General features: G+C 45.6%; 1 protein-coding gene and 1 long non-coding RNA gene across 2 annotated transcripts; one reads left to right on the top strand and one right to left on the bottom strand.

Moving 5' to 3' along the window:
• Positions 1-6,744: 6,744 nt before the first annotated feature.
• Positions 6,745-9,073, top strand: LOC123066760 (uncharacterized). Its single transcript, XR_006431428.1, has 2 exons — positions 6,745-8,171; positions 8,553-9,073. It is a non-coding gene; the product is annotated as an uncharacterized lncRNA (long non-coding RNA).
• Positions 9,074-12,692: 3,619 nt separating this feature from the next.
• Positions 12,693-23,623, bottom strand: LOC123066759 (uncharacterized). Its single transcript, XM_044489781.1, has 7 exons — positions 23,389-23,623; positions 22,181-23,310; positions 21,969-22,022; positions 19,113-19,163; positions 18,925-18,978; positions 13,031-13,093; positions 12,693-12,915 (listed from the first exon to the last, which is right to left on the bottom strand). Exons 2-7 carry the CDS (start codon positions 22,268-22,270, stop codon positions 12,826-12,828), a joined length of 402 nt encoding a protein of 133 aa, XP_044345716.1. The 5' UTR covers positions 22,271-23,310; positions 23,389-23,623; the 3' UTR covers positions 12,693-12,825.
• Positions 23,624-24,320: the final 697 nt, after the last annotated feature.

Here is a 24,320-nt window from a genome sequence, read left to right as displayed (position 1 = left end):
GACGAACTTCTGTACTGAATGGTTCTCTCGATCACTTATGTATATATAGTACGTAGCGTCCAAGCACGGACATAAGAGAGGACACTTCTCTCTATTAATTAGCTAGCTAACACAATATATGAAACACCTAATTAAATTAACCCCCCAAAACCCCCAACCTCCCCTCCTTTCAAAAAAAACACAAAAACCCCAGCAACTGAAATGCTGACGCGTGGATGCATTTTGGTCCCGGTTGGTGCCACCAACCGGGACCAAAGGCCCCTTGACTAGGGTGGGCGCACAGAGCCACGTGGAGGCACATTGGTCTCGGTTCTGGATTGAACCGGGACTAATGGGTGGAGGTATTAGTAACGACCCATTAGTCCCGGTTCATGAACCGGGACTAAAGGCCCTTACGAACCGGGACTAATGGGTGGTTTTCTACTAGTGGGACGACAAAGTGTTGCCAAATCACTACTTCTGGATGTGTGGATACCGCGGAGGGGTCATGTACTTTGACTCTTGCATCGGTGAAATAATTCTCGTGGCTGGGAGGTATAACCTAGCTGCGGGAATTGTCAAATCTTCACTAACATCTTCCTCTCCATTACACTCTTGTGGGTGAGATTAGATCTATCATGTCATCTTCATTGTGTTCTTGGGTGTGATCTTGGGTGTGATCGCATGTTATTTATTTTGTTGCATAGTACATCCCATTCAATATTAGTTTCATGTTTCTTCCTTACGTTTTGGTTCCATGATGACAGCGATGAGGTGGCGGTGACAATGGCATGTTGGAATAATCTTTCTTCGGCATCTCCTTACCTCGAGGATGTCCGATTGGACACCTACGAAGGGCCAATGAGGGTAGGTGATGTGAGATATGTTGGCTTCCTTCAGATCTTGACAGTTGGTATGTCAACCAAAGGAGATTGTTGGCTAACTTTTTGTGCGGCGACTTTGACCTCTCTATAAGTGCAATCTACGGCAAGGTCTAATTTGTTCAACCCTCTGTATTTGTGGTGATGGATCGCATGCCTTCACTGCCTGGGGTGATTCATCAACAATGCTCTTTAGCGATTACTAGTTCTCGTTGCAAGTAGTGGGTGGCTATTGTTATCTTTAGAGCCTTGTATGATGAGGTTGTTTATAGTACATGTATTCCGCCCTTACTGCTTGTTCAGGCAAGTTCCAGCAGACAGCGAACGGTCAAAGGAAAAAGACGGTCAAAAAGGCTTTCAATGTGATCTTAGTTTTAGAGGTCATTTTATTTCAAGTTGTCCCCCTTTTGTACTAACTACTGTATTCATTGATAAATATCATATGTAAGATGCCCTTTCGGTGTCTTCTCTAAGAAAAGGTATAAATAAACATACTCTCCAGAAACTTCTATTGAGATATCTGGCAAATGCTTCACTCTAGAGCAAATTCTTTGTCACGATGTTTAATGACACTACAATGCGCAGGAACTTCAACATATATTTACCTTTACTATTTATTAAATTAAATTGTAGATGGTTGGTCTCATGGTTCATCCACACCTCTCACGTATATTTTCCATCTAAGAAACTCTAAACATGAGAAACTAACTTGAAGTCAACATAACTAATCCGCAACAAACAAATTTAACCGCACCATCAAATATATAAAAATGTAGACTAATCAATAGAGGCATATAATTACATATTTATTTTTAGTTTTCCCCGTGTCTACAAAGACTCAGTATACAATATTTTCCTAAATGCGAGTGTATCAGAATGGTAACAATTTATGTAACTTATATTGTAGAATGTAATTTTTGAATGAGACTAATCTAGCTGAAATAATAACACTTATGTGGCGAAATTTATTAGATGTAATAGAAAACTATATCCATAAATAAGAGAAGGATGGATGTACAAGCCTCCTCAGAGCTCAGTGACTTTCAACCGTTGGATCGGTTTGCTTGATGCGTTTCTGGACGTCGGATCAGCATCTGGATCAACCTGGGCCGTCAGATCTCGAGCTGGCACTGCTGGAATGAATAGTAATGGCAGCAAAATGTAAATAACATGCCCCCACCGGGGTATTCTGGTCATTTCACATAGAGGCCTATAAAAGCTAGCAGCTCCCGTGGCAAGCCCTAGCCGCCTCCTCTCCACACTCGCCACCCCGCCCGCGCGTCCCAGCCCCCTCCCCTAACGCCGCCGCCCACCTCCACCCAAACCCTAACGACGCCGCCGTCTCCTTCGCCCTGCCCGCTGGACCCCCACCGCCCACTTCTCTGGCGTCGTCGCCGTCGTCCACCACCACGCATCCCCTCCTTCCCTCCCCGCGCGGCCCCGCCGTCCCGCCCCGCCCGCCGCGGCAGCCATGGATGAGCTTCGGTCCGGTCCTCCTCTCCTCCCCGTTGTTTTCCCCTGCTGAGATCACCGCCGGTGCTGCTCCCCCCGTAGAGCGCGCTCCTCGCCGTCACTCTTGCAGGCGCCACCGCGCTCCCGTTCTCCTCTCCTGCTCTGTTCCTCCCTGTCAATGACCTCACAGCTGCCACTAACGCGGTACTCCGTCCTTCCCGAGCCCGGCGACGATGGAGGCGCGCGGCCACCACGCTCCCATTCTCCTCTCCTACTCCGTTCCTCCCCGCCAGCCACCTCACCGCTACCACTGACGCGGTACTCTGTCCTTCTCGAGCCCAGCGACGATGGAGGCGCGCGGCCATCCCTTCCCATGCGGTGGTGGAGGAAGGAGGGGGCCTGCACGGTTGTCGGCGACCTCCTCCCCGACCATCGACCGGAGGGAACTGAAGGTCGATGTTCGATCTCTGCCGGCCTTCATGTATTTGTTCAGGGAACTGCAGGTTGACCCCTTCTCTCCTTCCTTTCTCTATTCCTGTTTCTTTGCAGTCCTAGGCTTGTATTTGTGCGCCGGTGTATCTTTGTTGTTTTCTTTGTCTGGGGATGTTGTTGGGTTCAGTTGGTGTGCAGGTTAGGCACCGCTAGATTCAATTGGTATGCAGGTTAGCCAATGATTGTATCTCTTTGTTGTCTTCTTTCTGGTAGAGGCAAAATGTATTATCCCTGGCTGGATTTTTGTGGCCTCCTTTCCTTGTTTGTTCTTTTGTGGGTTACAGGTGTGTCCTTTTGTTTCTTGTGTAGATCCTACTAGGGGTGAGTTTTTTTGTTTGTTTGCACATGGATGTTTGCTGCCCTTGTTCTTTGCTCTGAATTGACATGGCCGACTGAATTATTAGTGGCTACGATTATAGATGTGCTGCTAGGAAGTTTTGATTAATAAATTGTGTGGGCTTTAGTTTAATCTGGTCCAAGATATTGCTTTAGTGATACTGCTGTTTGTGTTGAACAGGGTATGGTAACTTAATTTAGCCATATACTGATTTAGGCTTGTGTTACTTTTCCTTGATTTAGCTCTGCTCATTTTTTGTTGTTGTATGTTTGTTTTTCTTATCTTTTCTTTTGTTTTCTTTTGACTTCTACATCCATGGAATTAATTTTGTATGCTCAAATGGGTGTATATATTATGGCATAGAGTTACGGTGCAGCTGATATATTATTCTTAGCCTTTTCATTTGTTACATGTGGTTTGTTATGTAATCTATTCACCGTGTGTTCCTATTTATCAGCTAATACCAGAACACTTTATCTTGCTTAATCTGCAGGGTGATGATTGCAACAGGTAAATGGCTTCTTATGGTTCTCAGCAGCAAGATGACCTGCCACAACCTGGAGGTGGATAAATTGGTTAAAAACATACACCCCTTTGGTTAGTTCCTCCGTTATCCGGAGGAGGGAGGCATGCTGAACAAGCATGGTGGATAGATAGGTGTAAGTAATCTTTAACGCGGTCCTAATTTTGCTGGTTATTTCATTGTAAGGGTGTTAAATTTTCTTGGAATTACTTGGTGATTTTCCTGTACTCACCTCTGTAGCTATTCTCGCTGTCATTTTTTTTGCCTTCGTATCCATGGTAACTTGTCCGATGTTGGGGTTTCGATCGGTTGCAATTTTCTTCTTTGTCAAAGATGAGTTATTGTTGGATAATGTGCATGTCATGGTGGACATCAGTTATAAACTGCAAACGAGAGCTACTAATCTTATTATAGGTGTGGTACAGGTTATAGCTCTTTAGTGCTTGCTGCACCTATATATTTTTAGAGCAGAGGAGATGCTACACCATATAGTTTGGTCGTGAGGTTTATTTTTTACCACTGGCTATGTAGGTTTTGTGCTAGAATGCATTCCGTACACAACTATTAGCTATGCTTAATTGTGTTTAGAAACTTCCTTGCAGCTCGTGCATTGCATAATTTTATAATTAGCAAGAATTTTACCTCCCTGGACTGAATAATTAGCTTCAATTGTCTTGGATATGTTTCTGTCATATGATAGTTAGGAGGTGCTTTGCCGCTTCCGTTGTGCCCCATTTGATTGGTATTTTTGGATGAATAAATGGATATTCTGAGGGATGAAGGCTAAAACATATTCAGTTGTATTAGAGTTGTAGTGTATGAATCTGGTGAGAGATAAGGGCTGAAATACATTCGGTCGTCTTGGAGTTTCAGGTTTTTTGTGCATTTGGTTCTGGTTGTTTTGATCTGACTAAGTGACACCTAGGTTTCATTGATTTCTTGGGATTATTCATTATCTTGATCCATGCCTGGTACTGAATCTGAATGTTTTCATCTCCGGTACCATGGCACTGCATTGGCGGCGGCAGTAGCTTAGGGAGGAAGATGACACTGGCAACCTGCAGTGTAAGAGGCTGCTGATGCCGCCGTTGGTGAAGAAGATGCTATGTTGCGTCATTTTTGTGGGAATATTGTGGTGAATTACATATTTAGATTATTGTATGGTCACAGAAACCTAGAGAAGGAAACTGGCTTGGTGCTCTAGAGCCAGGTGTGTGCCTAGACAGCTGAAAAGCTAATAGAACCACTATAAATCGAGGGACAACAATCTTCATTGCCTAATTCCCTTTGTATTTAAATCATAATTATATCTATCATCTCCTAACCATCGGCTCATGGGGACAGGACATGATCCAGGAGATGTTCGTCATGTCGAGCCTCCTAACCATCGGCTCCAGCCATCGGCAGCTAGAGTTCCTCGATGGTTCATGTGGCCTTAACCGCCGCTGGGCTCCCTGCGCCCACGCCTCAATTCTTCTACCTCTTCTCAGGTATATTTTGTGTCTCCTTTTCCTTATTTATTTCTCTTCCATGGTACTATCGACGTCTGCTGATATGTGTGTCCATATTTTCACTGATGTCATGTTTGCAGTATATGAGGTAGCTTTCCTGTTAAAAAATGGCATTGCATGTCATGTTTGCTCTAAGGAAATCTTCCTATTTTTATTTTTCTACAATGTAGGGCACAATTTATACATGTTTCCTTTCTTAACTCGACCTGTTCCTGAAACTTTTATATTGATATGGTCTTGGTGGTCTCTGGTTTTGGTAATTAATTTGAAGGTCCATTTATCAAAAAAAATAATAATTTGAAGGTCTACCTTTCTGGTTTTCATTACTTATATGTGTGTATAGTCATGTATATGTTAATCTGATAGCGGAGTTAACTTTACAGAACATATAAGTTACCACTGTTTTGTTAGTTCATTGATGGTCAAATATACTATTTTTATATCATCCTACAAGTGCCACAAAAAATATGCAGTTGATTGTAGCATGTTGTCATTGGATTAAAAATATATATGTTCTCACTCGGGGTTCTTGGTGAGCACTAGGCCTTCTATCCACCCCCCCCCCCCCCGCCGGTGCCGCCTCCTCGCGAGATCCCAGCCATGGTGAGCTCCACCACCCTCCCCTCCCACCCCCGCTCCTCCTCCCAAAGTTGCCGGTCACATGAACACTTATTCTCTTTGTGCTTACTGTCTTACAGATCTTGAGGTTTGACCCTGAATGCTTGGGTCTAGGTAGCTGAAGATTCTTAGGTCCGTGGTGACAGTGATTGTTAGGTCCGTGGTGACAGTGAGCATCATTGGTCAACAAGGTTTCAGTGGGTGTGCAAGACGTGCTACAGGTGTGCTCCAATCCTCCCCGTCGTCTCTCTTAGATACTTCACATGTTTCACAAGCAGTTTAAGAACTGATAACTGCATTAGTTGCTTAATTCATACAGTGTGCAGAACTTCCTGGGCAGATAATCGTGTAGTTAATGTTTTATGCCATATATATCTAGATAGGTGAATTATCAGAGGTTGGTCCAGATATCCAAGGTTAAATCTATGCCTACATCTTCCAAAGTTCTTTGGAAAGGATCAATCCTTCAGTTTTTTGGTGTTGTTCTTGGATTTGTACAGATGTTAATGTTTCCATTTTGCTCCATTTACTACTACACAAACCTTGAGCATTTTTTAAATTTTAGACAACTAATGGTTAGTACATATCCTTCCATTCCATGAATTAGTTTCATTTTGTCTCGGTTAAGCTCTCTGTGTGTGCAAGCTTTACAAAACCAAGACTTAATCCTAGCTAACCTGAAGATGCTAGCTAATCAAGAACAGTCTAAAAACGTTGTGTGGCAATATCGGCCACTAACTAACCTGAAAGGAATTCAACTTTTATGTTTTGGCCAATTGGTCTGCACGGCTATGTCCATTGGTGCCATTATATCTAAATTAATTAATTATCTTGCTGGTGTTATGGGCTAAATGTACACTATCATGTAGTTCCTGATCTAGAAAGCCTATGGTCGTCAAGTGTTTTTTCTTCTGCTGCAGGCCAGGGCTGTGGCGCGATCAGCATGTTGAGTATTAATTTGACGAAAGAGCCGGGGCATCTTGCACCCAGCTTCCATGTGCTCGATGCCAAGTATTGCTTCTCCAGTGTTAAATTAACTCAAGTGCTGTCCCTGGTATCTATTTTGCTGACAGTTTTCTTCTGGTTATTCCAGTCAACTTTGGTTATGCTATTGGATGGTTCATGGGCTCGCGTTGCTGGATGAAACTCTTGACGAAGACCTCGAGAACGATATTGTAGACTTATTGTCTTGATGTCGGGTTTGTTGATCTGTTACGATATAATTGTATGGATATGTTGCTGCAGTTTGTAGTTAAATTTTGATAACACTTATGCTTAAGGATATATATGTTGAAAACTTTACAAGCAAACTGTTTAAGGCTTTAGCTTAAACTTCCGCTCTTCTTAAATCTGATTATAGAAACTAAGAAATAAGTTGCTGAGATAATATGCTCTGGTTGCACAACACAGTAAATCTCAAATCAGATTTCAGTTGAACAACATTGCTTCATACAAGGATGACAAGAAAATAACCTTTATTTAACTTTGCGCCATGGTTAGGTTGTCCATTACAAATTTTTGCAGCAGTATGATTTTTTTAAGAAAATACAAGTAGTATTTGTCATACATAATTAAAGCACTGAAGATACACCTTTGCAGATACAATAATTTCTGAATATTACCATTTTTTTCTCTTATGGTGGCGTATAATTGTTTCAGGACAAACATGGTGGATATGGTGGTGGACCTGGGCAGTTTTTCTCTAACCTCAAACTCTTCTTAATTCCCCACATTTAGCTTCGGTAATACTAGCTTTAGGTTGGTTAATCTTTTTGCATTAGTTCTTGAAATGGAATTTTAGGCAACCATGGAATTTGGAACAGGCCATGTGAATGTTGGGCTGTAGAGATATTGGATTTGACATTGCTTTCAAATGTTTGCTTCACAATGAGTGCTCTTAGACCATTCTAGGCTACTTGACATGTTCACACGAATATACAAAATAACTTCGACCAACCAATTTAGCATTATAAGAACTTCAGAGATGTGTTTGGTATTTGATTACCTAATGTGTTTGGAAAAGCTAGCTTTTGTAGTGGTTTTGTTTGCCCATCTTTTGGAAGGTCAGAGATAGCTTTTTTTGTTAATTGATTTACTGATTCAGTTTCATGTTCGGTGAGTGGGGTGGTCGATCCGCTACTGATCCTGACGTGCATAACCAGTCACCTGTTTATCTCTGGGCCCCTGTAGAGAACGGCGTCGCCGGGGAGGACGGGAGCGGTTCAACCAATGGCCACCGCAATGCTCTTCTGCCCGCTGCTTGCCTCGCCACCCGGGCGCAAAATAGAGCTGACAAGATGTCTGTATGTACTGCAGTTCAATGAGGAAGCGTGTCACTTTTTGTAAAGAAATACAAGACCATCTTTCACCCAGGAGAGGTAATAATTTGTCAACTAAACTTCCTAAGTTGCAACTGTAGACTCCCTCCGTTCAGAAATAAGTGACGCTGCTTTAGTTCATCGCTTATTTCCAAATGGAGGTAATAGTATCGAAGTTATCTTCTTTACATGTTCCTTACTCTGTTTTCTTTTTAATTTTCCGTATCTTGATTATTCTCTTTCTCTTAATTTACATTGGGTACTTCATTTTTTAAACTTATTGTTATCTGATCTGTGTATTTCTATTCTCTTAGATGGTCTTTGCGTTCTTGTGTTTTAGCTTGCATGCCTAGCAGTTTACTTTTCACGCCGCTTTGATTTATGAGTTGAAGTCAGTAGTTGATGCATTCTGACTTCTTTGATTGTTTATTGTGTATCTAGGTTAACTGAATTAGGGAGATGGCGCTGTCCCCATGGACAAAGTCAGTTGCTCCGATATGGATGAGCAGCAGGTGCTGCTACCGCTGCAGGTGGACAAGGCACGAGGTCTCATGGCTCCTCCCACTCTTCCCAACAACACTGTTGTGATGTACTGAAGCCTCCCGTTCCACATATTCAGTACTTGCACCTCAACGTCACTTCTGTGAGTGGTGGCCTAGGTTAGGTCGATCCCTAATCTCTGTTCCAATTTATTCCGGTGTCATTATTCTCAGCATCCTTTTAATTGCGATTTATGCTGCCTTTGTATTTTTTGGGGCTAGAGATTGTAGGTTGATTTAGATTGCTAACTCGATTCAGACTGTCAATACTATTGTAGATATCGATGTTTCCAGAGCATCATTATCAATTGGCTGTTATCTCATTGTGTTTATGAGCAGATACAACATCTCTTGTGAGACTTAGTCTTACACTTGCTGATATAAACTACTTGGCAACATTTATAGAATGTATGTCTTTCTGTTTGTACTACTTGATACAAATCAGTTGTCCTAGGCAAACATTGTGGCTTGCTTTTGGTACAGATTTTGCCTCTGTGATCTTTAGTTTTATGGTTATCCTGGGCAACAACTACACTTTGCTTGTGGTATATATTTAATCTATATGCCCTATATTTAGTTATCCTGGGCAACAGCTATACCTTGCTCTTGATGTATCTTTGTAGTGTTTGTGATATATACCAAACACATTATTCTGGGCGGTTATTTTAATTTCTTTTGGATGTTCTAAACGCTTTGTGATATTAAAGTTTTAGTCGCTGTGAGGCAACACCTGCAAGGCGTGCTTCCGATCTTAGCATTAGACCAAAACGTTTGGACCGGTACCCTTAAGCCTGCTTCCGATCTTCGCATTAACTACTTTGACCAAAACGTTAGGACCGGCACCTTTGCGCCAAGGCGCGATCCCGATCTAGTTTATGATACTCCTAAAACTTCTTCCTGGATATCATATTTAGATTGGTCTGACTCAGACAAAGCGTAGTTTAATATTGTGTGAAAATCACATACACGCGGAAGGAGGTAGACGTCAATCTGACCAGGCACATTTCTGCGTCCAATGTAAGCCCAAGTATAAGATAGTCAATGTCAGTTTCTTTTGACTTCTACCCATCAAACGAGCTCGATAAGGAACCTGTATCAAACAATACCAATTTATTTAGTTTTAAGAGTTTAAAAAATGAGCCCTTTTTAGGTATATCTACAACTAATTGGTTATGTCTTAGACAGAAATACTTCATATTATAAAGACTCCAGTTATAGGTGAATTGATGTGAGATTCTTGTATAAGACATGTTCAAATATTATAATTTGACCATCAACTATATTAGTAAGTGAAAGTGACAAAGTTGAGCCCTTCTTGTTCAGAAGTACAATGTCATCAAACTATATTAATGAGATCTTACATGGAGATTGTACCCAATTTTCTTTGAAATTTTTCCCTTTTCCTTTTTATATGTTATGTCGGTTAAGTTTCAGTCGACTAAGATCTATCCACACCCTTAATCTATAGTCTAATTCTCCATGCTCTCCTCCAACTTAGCAAGAATATTTTTAAATGCTTATAACCTACTTACATCGACTTATTATATTTGCTCTAAATAGCTTTAACACCCTACCTATTATCTTAACAGATAAAAATAATCCACATTTATCTTTTTGGCATATATAGACCCATACACGTCATCAAGCAAATGCAACCACCAATCCCTCCGCATCTCTATTTTTTTTATTTGTTCAACAACAAATCATTTGACCAATAATAGAGGATTAGAGGGTCATGTGTCACATAACATTCAATCAACACCATTTACTGACAGGACTAGTACTGTTGATATATGGTGACAATGTGGATGGGTATTTTTCTCATATATTCTATTTGTTATTCTTGAAAATTTACAGCTCTACAAATTCTCACATTAACCCGTGCGGAGTTATCTAGTATATAAACAAAGTTTGTACCAAACTAAATCACCACCAATTATAGGAAGAGTAAAGATTTGGTGCTTGGTGGATGAAGTGCCCTACGAAATCATGGACATCGGATGTCGATAGCAGGGTTGGCCACATTGTCGCCTCATTTTTTGTAACCGAGGGTGTTTAGTGTAACCTACTGCATCTATTCTTAAATAGTTTTCACCCAATACCTATTTTTTGAGCATATGCAAAACCTCTAAATTCCATTTTTTTCCCGCTTTGTTTCTGCTGCTACTACTTTGATGTCTTAGGGAAAAACCGGTAATCAATTTTTTGTTAACTTTGAAAATTTTGGTGAAATGAAAAAATCTTTGTGAATTCAGAAAAATGTTCATGAACTTCAAAAATAATTGCGAATTAGGAAAATGTTCTCCAATTTAAAAAAATAGTTGTGCATATGGAAAAAGTTCACGACCTATTTTATGTCATGAAATTTATTAAATGATTGTGAATTAAAAAATGTTCATGAATTATAAAAATAATGATAGGTTGTTTCTAAATGTGAATTTCAAAATATTCAGTAGTTACAAAAATGTTCACAAATGTTTTAGAAAGAATTAAAAATTTAAAAAAATCAATAATATTTAAATATTCATGAAAAGATAAAAATAAAGAAAAACCTATTAAAAAGGCGACAAATACACACACAAAAAAGAAAAACACATGAATGAAAGCTTCTAGATGCCTCCCAAAACTCGGCCAAAAGCTTTCATAAGTTTCCCAAAACAAAAAGATGGACGAGGCTAATGGGACGGTAGAAACCTATCGATCTAAGTGCATAGGCATTGTGTTTGGAACTTTGGATAGCCATGTTGTTAAATAGGAATTTACCATATTCTAGAGTAAAAAAAATATCATGTTGTATCTAAAAATACTCAAAAAATGCCAAGATGCATGCAAGCGACACATGGAGAATTGCCATCCTAAAAGAAAATGGTGATAATAGCCACCCTCTGAATTTCCAGTGTTGCTAAAGGAAATTGCCATGATATATCGACGTAAAATGGTGAAAATTGCAATGCTCAAACAATTTGCCTTCTCGAAATGTGTTCGCTCAGATTGCATCGTCGTGAGGGAACCGTGTACTGTCGCCAGGTCTTTGTTTGCTCGAAGGGGGTGTGCGGAAGCAGACGCTTTATGATCGTGCACGAGAGCGTTCGCTCGAGGTCCCTAAAAATCTGATTTCATTTTTGTAGAATTGGTACTACTATTCTTTTAGTGACAATTCGAATGTGGTATTCCTTTTCTTCTGGACACAAGAGTGTGGTACTACTTTTTTTTTTTTGACGGAATGTGGTACTACTAGTTCGCAGTATTACATCACGTGGGCCTAGAAGGAACGAGCGACAAATTTTATTGGGCTTCCCGCTATTATGGGCTGCATCTTATGGGCTTTGTCGTCGTCGTTCTCTCCCGAACAGAAAAAAAAACACTGCTTCTTCTCATCGAGAGATCCCAAAATCTAAGAGAAAACGGCGGCGCGCCGGAACCCTCCGCCGTCTTCGTTCGTTCCTCAGCCCCACCAGCGGGGGGCATTCTCTATCCCAAGATCCCTCCCGCCGGATTGCTCTGTCCAAGGTGCCGGCCGTTGGCGCGGGAGACGGAGAGAGCAGGTCGCCGGCGAGCGACCGGAGAGTACAAGGTAGATGGAGGCCGGTCGCGCGAGCGTTGCCGTACTGCAACCACTTACACGGTGATCCACGGAGGGGCTTTCGTACTTGGGAGGCGACTGCAACCACTCTGGTAAGAGGGTTACCGTACTGCAACTGAGATAAATTCAGTCCCACAGAGACAATTTTTTGTGGATTTTCCACCGGTTCATAAGGGTCCATCACAGCATGGGTATCACCTAGTAGGAAAGTAGGAAAGCGTAGGACTATGTATGCGGTATAGAGCGGTTAGGATAGGAGTGTAAAGTTCGCAATGACTTAATAATCACTTAATGATGAAGTTCACAACAACTCTAACTGATATATAATGCAAATCACTGCTGGAAATACGCTGTTTTTATCGAGGGAAGTACCTTGTTCATGTTCCAGATACGGGTACTTTACCGTAGGAGTTGGATCTAGAGATTGTACTTGATCTCTTTTATCATTCCATCAAATCCCCCAAATTCATTTAACAGACTCTAATCACACAATCCCACTATTGCTGTCCTCCAATCGTTAAGCAAAGTTGCTGATAGTACCGCTGTGGTGAGAACAATACGAGATATCAAATATGCTAACGCTTTCAACACTTCAAATGGCTACAATTAGTCTCAACCTTCTTGAATCGTATCCCATTCTGCAAATTTGGGCAGGGGGGCTGCAACACCTCTCGAAGTTTGTCTGAAAGAGGGGAGTGCAATTGATCGGAATTAAGAAAATGCGCAATAGTTTGAACAAGCAAGAACTACGATTTTCTAACACAATAGGAGCAACATGGCCAACGCAGGTTTTTTACCTTTCTGGTTGAATATATGTTGGTGCTCGGGGTGCTGCAGGTGCATTTCTGGTACGCTTGTATCTATTTCAAAACCCGAAAATACAAATAGTTAGCGGATAAAATTCAAGAAAATCATAAGTCAGTGGGTCTGTGAAGTTTAGAGTTCAAGATATCAGAGATATTAAGAGACAAGATTAATACTATAGGAGGACAAATGAATGAGAAAATTATTGTCTGTGAGCGTTTTGCTGGAGAAGAAATTGAAGGGATTGGGACAGCACTCACCACAGTTTCCTGTTTTTATTTTATTTTCTGACAGCACCAATCACATCAAACTTTGACTTTTAATTTTGAAAACTATTTAGATCTGCCATGTTCTGTCATGTGCAATCTCATTACTTGATTAGTCATCGAGAGTACTTCCATATTATCATACTTACTTTTAAGGAAATGAAGCTATCATACTTACTTTTAAGGAAATGAAGCCACCGAGCCGCTCGCCTCCTCCCCTCCGGGACTGGCGACCACCTCACCGGCGCTGCCCGCCCCGAGCGCACCGTCCACCCAAACCCCCCCCCCCCCCCCCCCGAAACTAAGGCGCTTCCGGGGATGCTGCCTGAGGTGTCTTGCTCCCAACCACCGCGCTGCGGACTGCCGTGATCCGGTGCGCTGCGCTGACTGCTGGTTGTTCAGCCACCGAGCTCGGGCGCCCTCCTGTAAGGTTCGTCGGGGCAAGCAGGCTGACCCCCGTTGCTCGCGCTCCGCGGTCACCCCCTCGCCGTGCTCTCCCCATCGCTGCCGCATCCGCCACCACCGCCCACGCAGCTCCCTCCGCCCCCACCCCCCGCCCGCCTCGCCTCTGCTCCCATCACTCGCCACCCCGCCCGCTCCCTCCACCTCCAACCCCGCCCCACCCCCGCACCACCCGGGCGCCGCACCCCCTTCCCCTGCCATTGCCCTCAGCACCACCCATCCCGTCCTGTGGTCAGCAGCTGCCCCGCCCCTTCGTCCCCATTGCCTACCGTCCCGGTGAGGCAACGCAATGCCCTGGTGCCGGAACCACCTTCACCATCAGCACTCAGTCCATGGAGGACGCGGCCCATACCCTGCGTGCGTCGGCCGTCCTGGTGATCATGTCGGAGGTGCGACACGACATCAACCCGCAGCTGGTGGCCAAAGCTCTGGAGCGTGACCTCAACATTCCCTGGGACCAGATGCATGTATCCAAGCACCACCCAGAAGATTTCCTGGTGCGCTTTGGTCACGCGCGCCACCGTGACATCGCGATTGACGCTGGGGTGGCCACGTGCCGGGGAGTGGTGCTCACCCTGTCACCCTGGTCGCCGGCCGCGCGCAGCCATCAGCGCCTCTCCCGGTTGTACTGTCGACTGGCGATCGAGGGGATCTCGGTTCAAGCTTGGCGCATGGAGGCTGTCCAGGATGCCATCGGCCTGTCCTGCAAGGTCGATCATCTCGAGCGGCAATCTACGTCGCTCTCCAACACCTCCCTCGTGTTCGCGTGGGTTTGGGCTTGGTCGCCGGACGACATCCCCATGGCGAACGGCTTCTCGATCATCGACAGGCCGGCCGACGCGCGCGGCCGCCAAGTCCCGTCGGAAGGGTGCCCTCAGGAGGAGGGGATCCAGGGGCCCCAATACCCGATCCTCATCCACCTGGACGAGACCCTCGACTAGACGCCCCTGTCCTAGCGACCACCTGGTGCTAGCACGGAGTGGCTGCTGCGGGACCGCTTCCGTTAGGAGCGCCGGGTTGAAGATGGGCACAGGGGCACGGGCCGCCGCTGTGTGGCCCCGCACCGTCCCCGTGATGACGACGACGAGCCTCCTGAAGCCTGTGGGCGCCGACGGGCCAGGTTGCGCTCCGGCTGGCGCGGTGGCCTGCTGGGCTGCCGTGCGAACGGAACGGCGCGCGATGCCGTTCAGCGCCAGCACGATGGACCAGTTGGCAACCACGGGCGTCGCAGGAGTGCCTCGCCCCCCGACGCCCTGTCAGGCCGCAGCACCAGCCCTGGCTCGGACAACTCTGGCCGTCGCAGCCGGTCTCGCTCCAGAGAAAGGCGACAGGGGAGGGACCATGAAGATGGGCCTCGATCGCCTCGTTCCTGCCTGCCCCAAGACGACGCGCTGCGGGCTGTGCTCACGCTGCCAGTCCTGCAGGGCGCTCCGGCCAACGATGACGTTTCCCCTACCGGGGCCCTGCTGGGCGTGCCCGTTTTTTCGGTGGAGCCTGACATGTCCTCCTTCCAGGCTGAGGTGGAAGCGGCATGGAGCGAGCTCACCCGGACTGATCCGTTTCTGCTCGACCTCGAGGCAATGGCCGCATGGAAGCCGCACGGGACCGCTGCTGCCACGGGAGAGGAGGACCACGCTTGGATGCCCACTTCTTCCCATCTCTCCTCGGAGATCGTGCCATGGGCCGATTTCTTGCCCGGAGAGCTAGAGCCGGCCCCTGCTTGGCTCGGCCATGCTGATGTGGAGGAGGGCGCAGGTCCACAGCACGCCCAGGAGGGGCTGCAGCTGACCTGCTTGAGCGATGGGCTGGCTCGCAAACCCTGGCCCAACTTGGGCTACCTCGTGCCTGCACCCTCGTTGGAGTTTGCCGCCCCCCAAGCGTTGAGCTCCATTTGCCTGTTGCGGACATGGCCAACAGGCGGGAGCGGCTCATGACGACGGAGCAGCTGGCCTCGCAGATGCAAGCGCTCGAGGTGGATGGAGCCACAACCTTCCTCTGCAAGGTCTTCAACATGCTGCCGGCCTCCATCATGGGAGCGCTGCCAGTCGAGCCGCCCTCGCCGGAGGAAGAGAGCCCGGCCCCTGTTCGTATGGTGCCCACTCCTGCACCCCCGCGCAGGGCCAGTGCTCGGATCGCCAAGTCCAAGGTGGGCATGACGCAACAGCAACAGGCACAGGCGCGTCTGGCATAGCAACTCTGCTTCATCAGCGAGCCTGGAGAGTTCAGCGCCCATGTCCGAGCGTGCTACATCAACCGCCGGCACAAGCACCACATTGGAGACACGAGGCTGCAGCTTCTTATGGCGCAGGATACTGCCGCCTTGCTGGATGCTGCGCAAGAAAACAGGCGCCTAACGCCGGACGAGCTTCAACTGCAGAAAGATCTCAAGTCTAGGATTCTGGGACTCGTGGTTATCGAGCGCATCAAGGCCAAGCAGAGGGCGCGCGTCCGCTGGCTTAGGGCGGGTGACGCCAATACTAAGTTCTTCCACATTAAAGCGAATTCGCGGAGAAGGAAAAACTACATTGCGTCACTCTCCAGGGATGGCGTGCTTGCCACTAAGCAGCGACACAAGGAGGAGTTCGCTGCTAGTTTTTTCAAAGCTTTGCAAGGCACTGCGGCGGCCACAACCTCGGTGACCAATTGTGATCTGCTTGGGTTGTCGCAGGTGGACTTGCAAGAGCTTGAGTTGCCTTTCTCGACGGATGAGATCAAGGCGGCCATCGATGAACTGCCGGCAGACCGCGCGCCGGGCCCGGATGGTTTCTCCAGAGCCTTCTTCAAGGCCTCCTCGGGCATCATCCTCCATGACCTGGTCCTCGCGTTCCAACAGCTGCATGGGCTGAATGGGGTAGGGCTTCGGGCGATCAATGGTGCACATATTGTTCTTCTACCGAAAGTGGGCGCCCCAGAGACTATGGCAGACTACAGGCCCATCACTCTCGTTCATAGTATTATGAATATTTTCACCAAGATGCTTGCAACCAGGCTGGCCTAGCGGATCGACTGCCTCGTCTCACCGGTTCAGAGTGCTTTCATCAAGGGCCGCCACATTGAGGACAACTTCCTGTTCGTCCAAGGAATGGCACGCCACTTTCACCGGACGAAGCGACCTATGCTCCTGGTGAAGTTGGATATCGCCAAAGCATTCGACTCGGTCTCCTGGACCTACCTTCTTGACATGATGCGGGCTCGGGGATTCGGGCAGAGATGGTGTGTTTGGATATCCTTAATTCCGGCCACGGCCTCTTCGTGTGTGCTGCTTAATGGGATCGCGGGCGCACCTATACAACACAGTAAGGGCCTGCGACAAGGAGACCCCATATGACCGCTGCTGTTCGTGCTAGCTATGGAGCTGCTACAGCATCTGTTGTTGAAGGCGGTTGATGACGGGCTTCTCTCTCTTATCAGAGGCAGGGTGCCCAATTTCCGTAGCTCCATGTACGCTGACGATGTGGCCATCTTAACCCTATCAAAAACAAAGTAGGGGCGCTGCGTCTAATTCTAAGTGCCTTTAGGGATGCCACCGGTCTGCGGGTGAACTTCCAAAAGAGCACGATCTTGCCAATCAATGGTGACCGCTTTGACGTGGAGCTCGCCACGGCACCACCTGGAGCGCCATGCGGCAGCTTCCCTTGCAAATTCCTAGGGCTCCCGCTGTCTCTTCGCAAGCTGCACAAGATCGACTTCCAGCCGCTGTTAGACAAGCTGCTGCTCGGCTAGCTTGTTGGAAGCTCAAAATGTTTGCCGCGGCTGGAAGGCTAGTGCTACTCAACGCGGTTCTCACTGCCTTCGCCACCTATTGGATGACAATACAAGCGCTACCTCCCTGGGTGCGCAGGCAGATTGACAGGCTCAGGAGGGCATGGCTCTGGAGGGGCCAAGAGGAGTGCAACGGTGGACATTGCACGGTGGCTTGGGCCAGGGTCTGCCATCCAAAAGAGCTGGGCGGGCTCGGGATCCTCGACCTCGAGCGGTTGGGGCTGGCGATACGCCTGCGGTGGCTTTGGCGCCAGCGCACGGCCACCGACTGGCCATGGATTGGATTGCCGGTGCCCTGTGGCCACCTGGAGCGCACCATTTTTGCGGCAGCTACGTGCGCACGGCTAGGGGATGGGAGGACCGCTTCCTTCTGGTTTGACAGCTGGATGCATGGCGAAGCACCATGCTTGGACACTGGGTATTCTGTACATGTACTAACAAATGGCAGCAATGGTAGTACCTGCGGGGACGGACGTTGCAGCTGTTGACAATGACTGCAATCAATGCGTTGATGTTAGGCACCAATTGATCCAATACAGCACTTAGCTGTTTGGACAGTTTGCATGGCGGGCTGCAGAAGAGCATGGTGACAACGCCGCTTTTCTGGCAAGCCATGACGAGTGTGTGGGCGTGACCGAAGATTTCAAGGAGCTCATTTAGGGCGTCTCTGATCTCTTGTTTTTCCACCATCTCTGTGTTCTCGAGCTTTGATAGGAGGGCACTGACTGTACTAACACGTTTACCAATCTCAATGCAAGCCTCTGTGTTCTGAAGAGCCGTCCGTGCTGCCTCTTTGATGTCCAGAGCAACTCCAGCTATTTTTTGTAGTATGGTAGAGGGTGTTCGGCGAGCAGCAGGCTGCACAATTTAATTCTTCATCATCATTAATAGTGTGGCCTATTGTATAAAACATAAATGACCTTAAGGTACCATAAAGGGCTCGACCATGGCACTAAGATCGTGGAGATGCTATTCACACGTACAACTGGATGTCTATGTAGGGAAGTATGTACCTTACGCTTTTTCACCATTGCGCAGCACGAACATAGAGCATCCTGGTAGGCAATGATTTCCAGACGTTATCATCATCCATATCTAGACCAAATGCATGACATACCATCCAAATTTACGAGTTTGTGACATGCTCCCTCCATTCCTAAATACAATTCTTTTGGAGATCCCTATATAAACTACTCCCTCCGTCCCATAATGTAAGACGCATTTCGACACTACACTACTGTCTAAAAATATCCTACATTATGGGACGGAGGGAGTACATACGGAGCAAAATGAGTGAATCTACACTCTAAAATACGTCTATATATATCCGTATGTAGTCCATATTGAAATCTCTAAAAGGACTTATATTTAGAAACGGAGGAAATAGATATTCATACCACTGAGGAATCCCATTTGCTGTCCCTTAAGCTTGTGTCAGGATTGACTTCATTCTACAAGTATTCCGCAGGAAACAAATTAATTCATCGAGAAGACAGCAAATAAAATTCTACTAGTATTCTGCAGGAAAGATTGAATTTACCAAATTATTTTGCTTGTATAGAGAACACAAAAGACCAGGTCGTACCTCTTCCTGGGACATCCGTTTTGCCATGAGTGCTCTGTCAAATATCGTAGTCTAGAAAATATATAAAAATCCATTTTTAGGTGAGGTGGGGTAATAGCATATTGCATCACAATATGTAGAGCATACTAAGATAAATATACGGATTATAGTGGGCTAAGTACCCATTAGGGCAACTCTAAGCGATACACAATAACCGGACAGAGGAGTAAAAATCCGGTTTTACTCCACTAACCGGTACCTAGCTGATCCCCAATCGGCGTTCGAGGAGTAAAAAATATCCTCGCGGGCTCCGATTCCCTTATTGTTACTCCACGGCTCCACTGCCGAGTAAAAAAAAGCGCCACTCCCCTCCTCTTCATGTCCACCTCCTCTGCCTCTTCTCCTCCCCCATCCCTGTTGTCGGCACACCTGCCATTCCCTGAGCGCCACCCTTCTCCGAATGGCTGGACTGCATAGCCGGCGCTTCCTGCCGTCGATCCGTAGCTCGGATCCACGCCGCCACGCCCCGCCAGGCCACATCCTCGAGCCGCCACTGTCGTGCCCCTTGCTCGCTTCTCCGACTTCCCGGACTTCCCTCCGCCATGGCAGCCGCAGAGGAAATACCTTGGCGCCCGCGAGCGCGCGTGGGAGACTTGAGTGGTAGAGACTACCGACCGGGAGACACACACGAAAAAGTGGATCGACTTGTTACACATGGCGGAGCTCGCCGCCTTGGAATACGACTGGTGGCAGGTCCGGTTCCATGGCATGGCGGTGAGGCTCAACTTTTTCGTGGGGGACGCGGTACACCCACCTCGTCCACGTGGTGCCGGGGGTGGTGGATGAGGCGACGGCTCGGGAGGACCGCCTCGCGGCGGAGGCCGCCGACGAGGAATACATGGCGAACCTCCACCACCAGCAGCCCGAGCTCGTGGAGGCGGAGCGGGCCATCTTTGCGGAGCGGGCAGTCGATGATCATCGTGATCTCCAGTGATAAGGTGATAAGGTGCAAGGCGGTGACAAGGGCGGTCAGGAGGAGGAGTTAGACATCGAGGAGTGGTGGCACATCTTCCCCGACTGCGACGATGACAACACCGGCTCGGACCTATTGGGCGGTGGCATGTCGAGGCAAGATTGGTTCTACCTCTACAATGACAAGGATGATGATGATGAGTAGTCTAGTGTAGTTTAAGTTTAGTGTATTTTAAGTGTGTAGTTTAAGTTTGAATTTATATTTAATGTTCGGTTGTCAAGACAATGTGTTCGACTAGGTTGAACTTATCTATAAATTTATGCAAATTTTGGTTGAAACTAGGTTGAATTTATACAAATTTATGTTTACTCCATTATATATAGGAGTCGGTCCGGTGAAATCTTAGTGGAGTAAAGATACTCCACTAAGAGTTTACTCCGCCGGATCCTGCGTTATTTTTAGGTGGTTCGGTTAGAGTTGCCCTTAGGGCCCACCATCTGCAAACTAAAGCTAAGCAAAAGAAAAAAAACACGTATTCACATGCTGACCACTAAGGTACTACGCATACCCCTTAATCATGCATTTTATAACTGGTTTCTCTCCGTGACGGCTTCACATGACTGATCGCTACTATTTGCACCCAAACTTCAATGTCTTTCCCCAGCAGCGTTACAGCGTTACCTAAATTGCTACTACCTTCACGTTAGCTATATTGTTCAAGGACATCCATCTTTTCTAGTTTGTACTAGTCTTAATTTCTTTGGACATGGTTAAGGGATAGCTCTAGCATCATTCTTAAAATGTTCATCTTAATTCTTCAACATGCAAAGTATCCACCTCAAGGTCCCCATAAAGTCATGCATTTAAGTCTTCTCTCAACGTGCATACAGTCCTCAGCATCCTCACTATGCCTTGCATTTAAGTTTGCCACATAATCAAACCATGTATATAACTTATAAATTATAATTACTTTTGCATTAGTCTATGCACGTAGAGTTGCCACATGATACATTCTTCATATTTTTGTTTGAAATGACATTTTTAACTGTATTTCAAAAGTTTTTTTTTTCTATTTTAGACACTTCATTGATTTTTTATTGATTTTCAAGCTTATATTTTCCTCCATTAGATTTAGTAGATTAAGTTGTTCTGTTAGCATGCAAGCCTTCCGCCTCACCAAGTGTGCCACGTCAACATCCACTAAAAATATTTTCAGCCATGTAGACCACATCATCATGTCTATTTTTTGTATCCCAGTACCTCTAATTTTCTCAACATGCAGGCCTTCTACCTTATCAAATGTTCCATGTGACCATACACTAGCAATATTTTTTCAGCCATGTAGATCACATCAGCATGTCTATTATTTGTTACTAGACATACGTAGTACGTCGAACATGATTTAATTTGCTTACTTTCTAAAGGCTAAGATGTACCCAATTTAATTATTGCAATTAATTTGGTCCAGCCTACATGTATTCCCATTGTTCACACACAATGCAAGTTAGGAACATTTCTACATTTCAAAATAATAGCATTTTATTTAGTCATTTTCTCCATATACAATTCTTTTGAAATTAACCTTTCAATTCCCGCTGCAACGTGCGTGAAAATCACCTAGTTTTGTGTATGTTTCCACGTGCTAGTAGTGTTCCTGGTTTTGACGCTACCATGCTATAGCTTATCTCTATATGATATATGGAGTTAAGATCAATATGATGCAAACGTCTGTTGTTTGAATACATATGCATGTGTTGTACAAATGTTCGTGTATTTTGATCATTGATCTTGAAACAATATTTGCCATGAGAGTGTCCAAATATAGCAGGATGAACATTCTATCCAGAAAATTGCGTCATATTTTTCCAGTAAGTTATGTACAACAAGTGGGAAACAAAACATACAAATGAGTCAATCTGAACATCCACATCACTCTCGTCTTGAATTTGTCTGCACATCTGCATCAGCATCATAACCACACATAATATCATTCATGTATACTCCATTATACCATAGAATTACTATTACTCACTTAGTAGACCGAATCTGGATATATGATTCAAAACATAATATTACTCGAGCATCATATTGTACTTAGGGATGTACTGTATGGTACCTGTTGGAGCGTATTTGGTGGTTGCGTTGCTAAGAACTGGAAAGGCGCTTGTTTGCCGACATGACAATCCTGAAAATTCTGAAGGGACATGTAAGTAAGGTCGGACGTGAAAATATATACGAGGAAAGAGATTATTTACCACTCCAAGTCATGATTAGAACACGTGCCTTTCCATTGTGTCCAATGATGGTAGGGGTGTTCCTGACTTGAAATACTGACAATTATTGAAGAGTTTGAGGGGAGAGGGGGGTAGGAGCTTAATCTTTCGTGTGACCGGTCCACTTCTGATTGCCATCCTCACTCTACAGCCTCTAATATGAGTTTCCATGGACAATGCCAGTCTAATTAGCAAAAAAGTCACTGGTATGACCTTCTCTGGCCGACCTAACCATTTTGTAACACGTCAAACCTCTTTGGGTCAGTTTAGCATCGGCCCAGTTAGTGTGTGGTAGGTCCCATCGATAGAAGTTCCAATAGTGCCGAACGCCATTACAAGGGAGATGCTGGAAGAAGTCAAAAGTATAATTCATGGGTAGGGGGAGGAGGTGTGTATGCTGGAAGCCTGGACATTGGTTCAGCTGGAGAGTTACTTGGATAGCATGTCAATTTGTCTTGCCATTCAAATGAGCACTCTGGAAGACATTAGTATCACGCAAGGATGACAAAAGTTCTGAATGAATCATACCTGTTGAGCTGGAGGTAAACTGACTGGACCAATTGGTTTAGGTAAAAGGAAAGCAATGATGGCCAACGTCGCATCCATGTTCTTATTGGATATATGTTGCTCCACCTTCATTAACTCTTGGGACAGTTTCCCGGAACTGTAGAGAAGGCACGGGAAGTTGGTGTCCTCCTCCTGGCAGTCGGTGACGAGCTTCAAGGCCTCACCAAGGATATCGGCCAGCGCATCAAGTGCGAGCCTCACTGCCGAGTTGTTCATTAGCTCTGTGTTATTCTGGTGCTGCGACAACGTAGTACTGAGTATCTCCACGCGGCTTTTTATTTGCTTGCAGGCATCTTCATTCTGCTTCACCGTGTCTGCAGCCTTCTTGATCTTTAGTGCAACTTCCACAATCTTGGTCACGGTGCCCACTGCATCGACCATCGTAGGGACTAGGCACAGATCAATTCTAATGACATGAACTAATTAATAAACTGAGGAATTCATGAAAACAAGTAATAAGCCGATTAGCAGTTGTAGCACTAACCTGATTTCTTGGATTAATTCTCCTTTTCTTTCCCCTGCACATGTCTTTCTCGAAACGAGCGATTCCAGTATCGGCTCGGGAGCAAGTCTTCTCGAATAAATGAACTAATCTGTTCTGGACACAGATAACGCGCTTGCTCCCACCGGTGACAGGGTCTTCTCTGGAAGTGTCAAAGAAACGTGAATGGACAGACTGCAATACGGCATAAAGGACAGACCCAGTGCTAGAAGCTCCCACACCAGGTGGGCTCCAGGGAAGGATTAGGAGACTGCGAGACGGCATGCTAAAATAAAACGGCCAACCTTGTTATGATGTGCCATTGATAGTGCCGCCATCACTTTTTATAATGCACTACCACATCGTTTTCCTCTTGACATCACCGTCATTATTTTTAATATTGCCATATTGTATTCTCTCCTTGGTGCGCCACACAAGACTGGGTCCTGCAGAGAAAAAAAAGTGGTTGCTTCAGAGAAGTACCATGCCCACAGTTTGATTATTTAGATGTAGGAAAGCAGTGATTTGATGGTTATGATGTCCTACAGTTTGTCCATGTTCGTCTTTCTAACTTAATAATACATTGTTGGGCATCGAGAATAGACAGAACGCATGCCAAAGTGGCACAATTTGCTGTACTACATCTACATAAAGGCTGCCAAACAAGAAAGGAGTGACATGTAAGCATAAGACCATTAAGGCCTTTTTGATTCTAAGGTTTTTTTAGAGAAATTTTCGAGGCTGAGATCCTTAGGAATTTTTTCCTAGATCTTATTCGTAGGTTATTATTATAATATGTTTGGTGCGGATCATCTATTAATTTTGTTAGAATGCACTTAATTTAGATTCCATCACCACCACGCTTGTATCCACTCGGCAGCATCGGTCACAATTTTCCTGACAGAAACCACTTTAGATTTACATTGATAACTTTG

The sequence above is a fragment of the Triticum aestivum genome, chromosome 3B (genome assembly GCF_018294505.1).
Source record: "Triticum aestivum cultivar Chinese Spring chromosome 3B, IWGSC CS RefSeq v2.1, whole genome shotgun sequence".
NCBI classification, from domain to species: Eukaryota; Viridiplantae; Streptophyta; class Magnoliopsida; order Poales; family Poaceae; genus Triticum; species Triticum aestivum.
Note: the sequence above shows the minus strand (reverse complement) of the source record. Positions and strands in the feature narration are given on the sequence as shown.

Excerpts from the sequence above, each read along its gene's own strand:
- LOC123066759 (XM_044489781.1), bottom strand. The coding sequence starts at position 22,270 with ATGTCCCTTCAGAATTTTCAGGATTGTCATGTCGGCAAACAAGCGCCT. Across the intron at positions 18,979-19,112 it reads AACGGATGTCCCAGGAAGAG|AATGAAGTCAATCCTGACAC; the intron begins GTACGACCTGGT and ends GAATACTTGTAG. Across the intron at positions 13,094-18,924 it reads GCAAATGGGATTCCTCAGTG|ATACAAGCGTACCAGAAATG; the intron begins GTATGAATATCT and ends GTTTTGAAATAG.